This window comes from Olea europaea, chromosome 15, assembly GCF_002742605.1.
Source record: "Olea europaea var. sylvestris chromosome 15, O_europaea_v1, whole genome shotgun sequence".
Taxonomy (NCBI): domain Eukaryota; kingdom Viridiplantae; phylum Streptophyta; class Magnoliopsida; order Lamiales; family Oleaceae; genus Olea; species Olea europaea.
Window position 1 is genome coordinate 26104334 of NC_036251.1, and position 5341 is coordinate 26109674.

The 5341-nt window shown below is 35.9% G+C and overlaps 1 protein-coding gene across 1 annotated transcript in view; it reads right to left on the minus strand.

The window, feature by feature from the left end:
• Positions 1-1595, minus strand: part of LOC111411463 (SWI/SNF complex subunit SWI3D-like) — a 6008-nt gene extending 4413 nt beyond the window's left edge. Inside the window, exons 1-2 of the mRNA XM_023041993.1 lie at positions 1093-1595; positions 5-511 (exon numbers count right to left, since the gene is read on the minus strand). Of these exons, the coding sequence (XP_022897761.1) occupies positions 5-511; positions 1093-1543 (958 nt within the window). The 5' untranslated portion in view covers positions 1544-1595. The remainder of the gene's footprint in view (positions 1-4; positions 512-1092) is intronic.
• Between the last annotated feature and the right edge of the window lie 3746 nt (positions 1596-5341).

Here is a 5341-nt window from a genome sequence, read left to right on the forward strand (position 1 = left end):
GAACAAGAGTTGCAGTGGTACTCGACTGAAGGCTCGTCAGACTTCACCAATTCTTCGGCAACGACAGAATCTGGAAACAATCCGGATGACATAGCTGGTGTTGCCAGGTTAAATCTGGGAACAACTGGAGTCCGTGATTGCTCTGTTTCAAAACGAAAGAGTTTCTCAACTAAAGAATCTGTTTTTTGGGGTTCATCAGCATCAGCACTGGCATTGACATCAGAATCAGGACCAAATGCATCAGATCCATTGGATGGGAATGGGTGGTAATTAATCAAACCCCAATAATCCAAGAATTCCATCACCTCTTTCCTAGCTTCCAATTCTCCAACTGTGAGTTCGGCTAAATCTTTCAACCCTATCTGTGCATTGGGATTGAAATGAAACTTCTTTAAGATAGAATTCCGTATCTCCATATATATATCAGGAGTCCTACTCTCAGATTTCCCATTAAAGAAAGATGGAAGCATTCTCTCTTCTAGGGGATGAATTTTTCCCCATGAAAACCATCCTATAAACCATAAAGCAATTAACAAATAGAAGTTGCAGTGTAAGATATATATCCCTGTTTGTATAAAAGAACTATAAAATCGAGATTAACAGATAAACAACAAACGTCATAGCTATGGAAGATGTAGTGACACAAATAGAACCCATAAATTAGAAGAATATAAATAAGGGAATCTTGATTTATAGCTTTATTAGTACAATGCGAGTAGCATTTTATTGATCTAAACAATTGATTTAGTTTATTTTGATTGAGAATATTGTTTTATATGTCCATTCTGAAATTGGGAGCTCTTTGGAGATTTTCATTTTCTGAACTTTTGACAAGAAATTTCAGAAGGTCAAAAAATAAAAAATAAAAAATAAAAAATGGCGAGGAGAGAGGATTTATTACTTTGAACCAAAAGCCCTAAACAAAATTTCATCTTCATCTCCAAAAGGCTTGAAAATGAAGCTTCAAGAGGAGCATTACGCTAAGAAAGTACAAGAAGTTACATACTTCTCGAAATCACTAAACTTTCACCGCTCAGAATAAAAATAAATAAATGCCCATAGCATTAAATTTTGCAAGAAAAACTCACTAACCGGCATGAGTAGGCACCACATGGACATTTGCATCTCTCGATCTAATGGCCTCATACTCAGCCTCAATCTTCGCCTCCAAAGCCTCCCGATTTTCGTTCACTTCAATCGAATCCTCTTTCTTCACCGAGGTTTCTATGCGACCTCGCTCCGTTGGCTCCACCACCGACACACCGTTGTTGTTCGGCTGCACCCTAGCCCTAGTGAATGGTCCATTGTGGTGGATCGGAGGAAATGACACCGGAGATGGCTTCTCTCGGGCCTGGCGCTTGGAGGAAATGGTCTGAGTAGATGAACCACCGCCACTGTTAATGGAGGCCGATTTCCGCTTGTGGCCACCGCCTCTCCGCCTTGAGGTGGGCTGCTCCGAGGGCAGAGCCTCAGGAGGCTTCGACTGAGCTACGGTGGCGGAGGGCGGCGGAGTTCCTGTGGAGTCTCTTAGTTTTTCCTCCATCTCACTGGTCTTTTTGGGCGAATTCTTCAGAGACTTATGGGCGAGATGTATGTATGCGTTTGTATCTGTACCACTTTGTTGTTTTAATCTGTAATGCGACCCACGCTAATTCCGTGAGACCGCGGAACATTTGACGGTTTTTTATGGGAAGTTCCTTTCTCAATGAGTCATTTGCACTTGTGTAAATAGTCCTTAATGTTTTAAACTTGATATTTACACCTTCATTTTAAATATTTCTTGCGAATTTGGTCCTTTTCATCATATTCCTTTAAATAATCCTTCCGTAAAGTATAGGTAATGGTACGAAAGGTTCGTATTGTTTATCTTCTGTTGGATATTGGTTAAATAAATCGAGAATTGAAAATCGATTAAAGTGACTTCGTATCGATTTCGACCAAATACTCAAAAGCTCGACTCAATCCGTTTAAGCAAAATTGTTTGCCACTTCGCCGCTTCGGGGCGCACAAACGGGGATCGACCTGCCCGGTCAGGTCGCGAGGGTCGAGGGGGCAGCGCCCCTCGTGGGGGGTCGGGGGCAACGCCCCCGAAAGAGAATTTTGATTTCTCTGCATGTATTGAAGAGTATATTTGGCATTTCGAAAACCAATATCGGATGAATAAGAAATTACGAAAAAGGACGAAAATCAGTGAATAGACACATTTTCATAAAGGTGGTGCATTGTTTGGAAAAGGGTGCATGGTTTGGCCTCAACCATTTCGTCCACACCCTTTCATGGTCTATAAATAGGACCCTTTGGGTGTCCTATTCCTCACAGTTTGATATGCAAAACGTCTCTCATCCTCTCTTTTATCCAAAATCAAAATCATTTCATTTATTTTGATTTTCTTTCATTTCATCCTTGGAGTACATAAACCTAAATTTGGTTCGTTGTACTTGTGTTTTGGAGTGCTACAAACACAAGTGTAGCCGTTGTATCTTGGGAGTCGATTGCCGAAATCCGTAGGCACCGTTGCGGGGCAAATTCAACTTAAGGACAAAGAGTCCAACTCTTGCCTCGACTTTGTCACCATCATTATACTTATTTCGACGTCACTATTCACAAACTTCTTCCAACATCTTCATCAAGCAAATCTTTCTTATCATTTCAATGTTGATATTTAGACAATCAAATCAATCGTTCTTTACCCAAAAATGGCTAATTTACCTTCCTCATTAAATAAACAAATAGAAAATAAATAAATATATAAAAAATTGCATCTAGAGTCTCAACTTTTTAAAATATAAACGAGCCTCGACTAAAATAATATATAACGTCCCAATAAAGGAAAAAAAATTTATCTTTTCAATTAACCCACTTATTCCTACATCCATCCCACCCCTCCATCACCTCCATCAAAATAATTAAAAAGAGAATTAAAAGAATAAAAAATTAAGAAAAGAATTAAAAAAAAAAAAAAAACAGTGCTTCTTACTCATCCAACTCCGCACCCTGCCATCGACCGTCGCCACCACCATGCATTCCCCCCATCCCGCTGTAGCACCATCCAAAAATTTAGTTATTTTCCTATAATCAAATTTCGTATTCCAATATTTTTTTTAAAAGTTAAATTACATAGGTTTTTTAGGGATTTAACTAGTTTCAACCAGTGTTCTAAAAGGTGTAATGCGTGACGATGCGTTGATACCAAGTTAACGGCAATGCGAATTAAGGCGAGACAAATGCGTAAAAAAGTGTTTTCTTATTTTAATATTATTTTAAATTTTTAATTAATAAAAAATTTATTTAATAATTATAAATTTTAACTTTAAAAAGAAAAAAACTAGCATTGGCACCTTAGCCTTGCCTCAACAAATTTTAATTTTTTGTTTTTTTATTTCTAATTATTATTTTTTACTTATTTATATTTTTAATTATTTTGTTGATAGCGGTAATTGGGTTTATAAAATATTCAACTTTGTTATTTGTACACTTTTATTGACACTTGTATTGTTGTAAAAAAGTGAATAATTGAAGAAGCAACTTTTTTTTTTTAATACCAAGGTGTAAACCAAGCATGATTCTAAAATATTATTATTATTTTTTTTCTTGAGACTTGTTTATACTTTTTTAAAAAACTCTAAAATTTAGAATCGATTTTTTATTATTTGTCTTTTCCTTTTGTTTATTTAAAAATGGGAGTAAATTAATCATTTTACAATATTTTAAGGATCATGCTATGAATACAAAATGGGTTACAAAATCAACAAGTGCGCGGCCGTCGATTGGAGGGACGACTGGCCCCACAGCTGTCCCTCCAATTGGAGGCTGCCACTTGTTGATTTTGTGACCCATTTTGTATATGATTTAGTATAAGTAGAATAATCTATCTTATAATGGAGAACCTAAATGGTAAGGATATTTTTCTCAAAGAAAGATCAATTCAAAAAAATGTCAAATTGAAACGATACAAACAATTTGCACAATGAAGGCAAATGATAGGAACCTTTTTTCCAATTATCTATATTTCACGAAAGAATTTAATGGAACATGACTAAAATGATCAACTCCGTAAGGATAAGGTTTGAAATGACGTGTAAATACCAAGTTTGAAACAAAAACGACTTTTTACAATGAATGAAAAAAATATGATCATTTTTGCTAATTACCCTCAAATAAAGTGCCAAACAAAGCAAAATCGGGTTACATGTAGGACTCTTTCCATGAGACACTGAAAAGAATACTGTTAACAAGATGTATCTCACTTTTCCACGATGTTATTGTTAATTTACTTATTTATTTTTTTTAGTTTCATAAATGGACTTTATTTACCTTGCAACTTACTTATAAGTAAATTTGTTAAGCCTGGCTCAAATGTGTTCGTGTGTGTCTATATATATATATATATATATATATATATAAGAATGATTTCCTAAATATCGGTGTTTAGCTTATGTTAAATGTCGATGACATTGCACACCATTTAGTTAATGAATCAGTAAATATATATGACATACTATTAATTTATTCACCAATTAAATTGTGTGCCATGTCTCCGGTGTGGGGGTGGGAATTTGAATGTTTTTCTTCCAAAAGTATTATTTGCTTAAACCGAAAAAATGGTCCATGGAGGAGGAATGTGGTGGTCAGTGGGTCCCAGGCTCCCACCGAAATTTGGGTTTTCACATTTTTCTTTAAATAAAAATTTAATTACAAAATGTAGTAAGACAGGAAGCTCACACTAAATAACAAAATAGTGATGAAAAACTATTAATATACAAATTTCTCCGACCAGGAGCAGACCTAGACATTTCAAACTGTGTGATCAAAAATTAAAATTTTCACTGTAGCCCGGAGTCGAGTAGCAGCAGGGGGTGACCCATATAACAGGGGCTGAGTCGCTTAGGGATGGCTCGATGGAGGGCTGATGGCGAAGAGAAAAATAAAAAAAGGAAAAAACGAGTGAAAAAAAAAGTATAACGACTCACGACTCACGTTTGACAATTGGCAACTTGAAAAAAAATGAGATTTGATTTGGGAATATTGGAACTCGTTATATAAGTTGGATTGAATTTGAGCAAATGAGTAAATGGATTGTGGAAATGGGATTATGGATATGGATATGGTGATTGGATTTGGACTTTTCACAAGTGTGGGCTACTATTGGGAAATTGGGTTTGACAACTGGAGTGGGTAGCTATTAGATTTAAAAAAGAAAAAAAAATCCAAAAATTTGAGAAGTCATTTGACTCCACATGACCCCATGTGTTCTGCCCCTGTCCCCAACTCAAGTATTTATTCATTAATCCTCCAACCTTTATGCCAAGTTTTTGCCGTTTCTAATCCGTACTTCACAAAC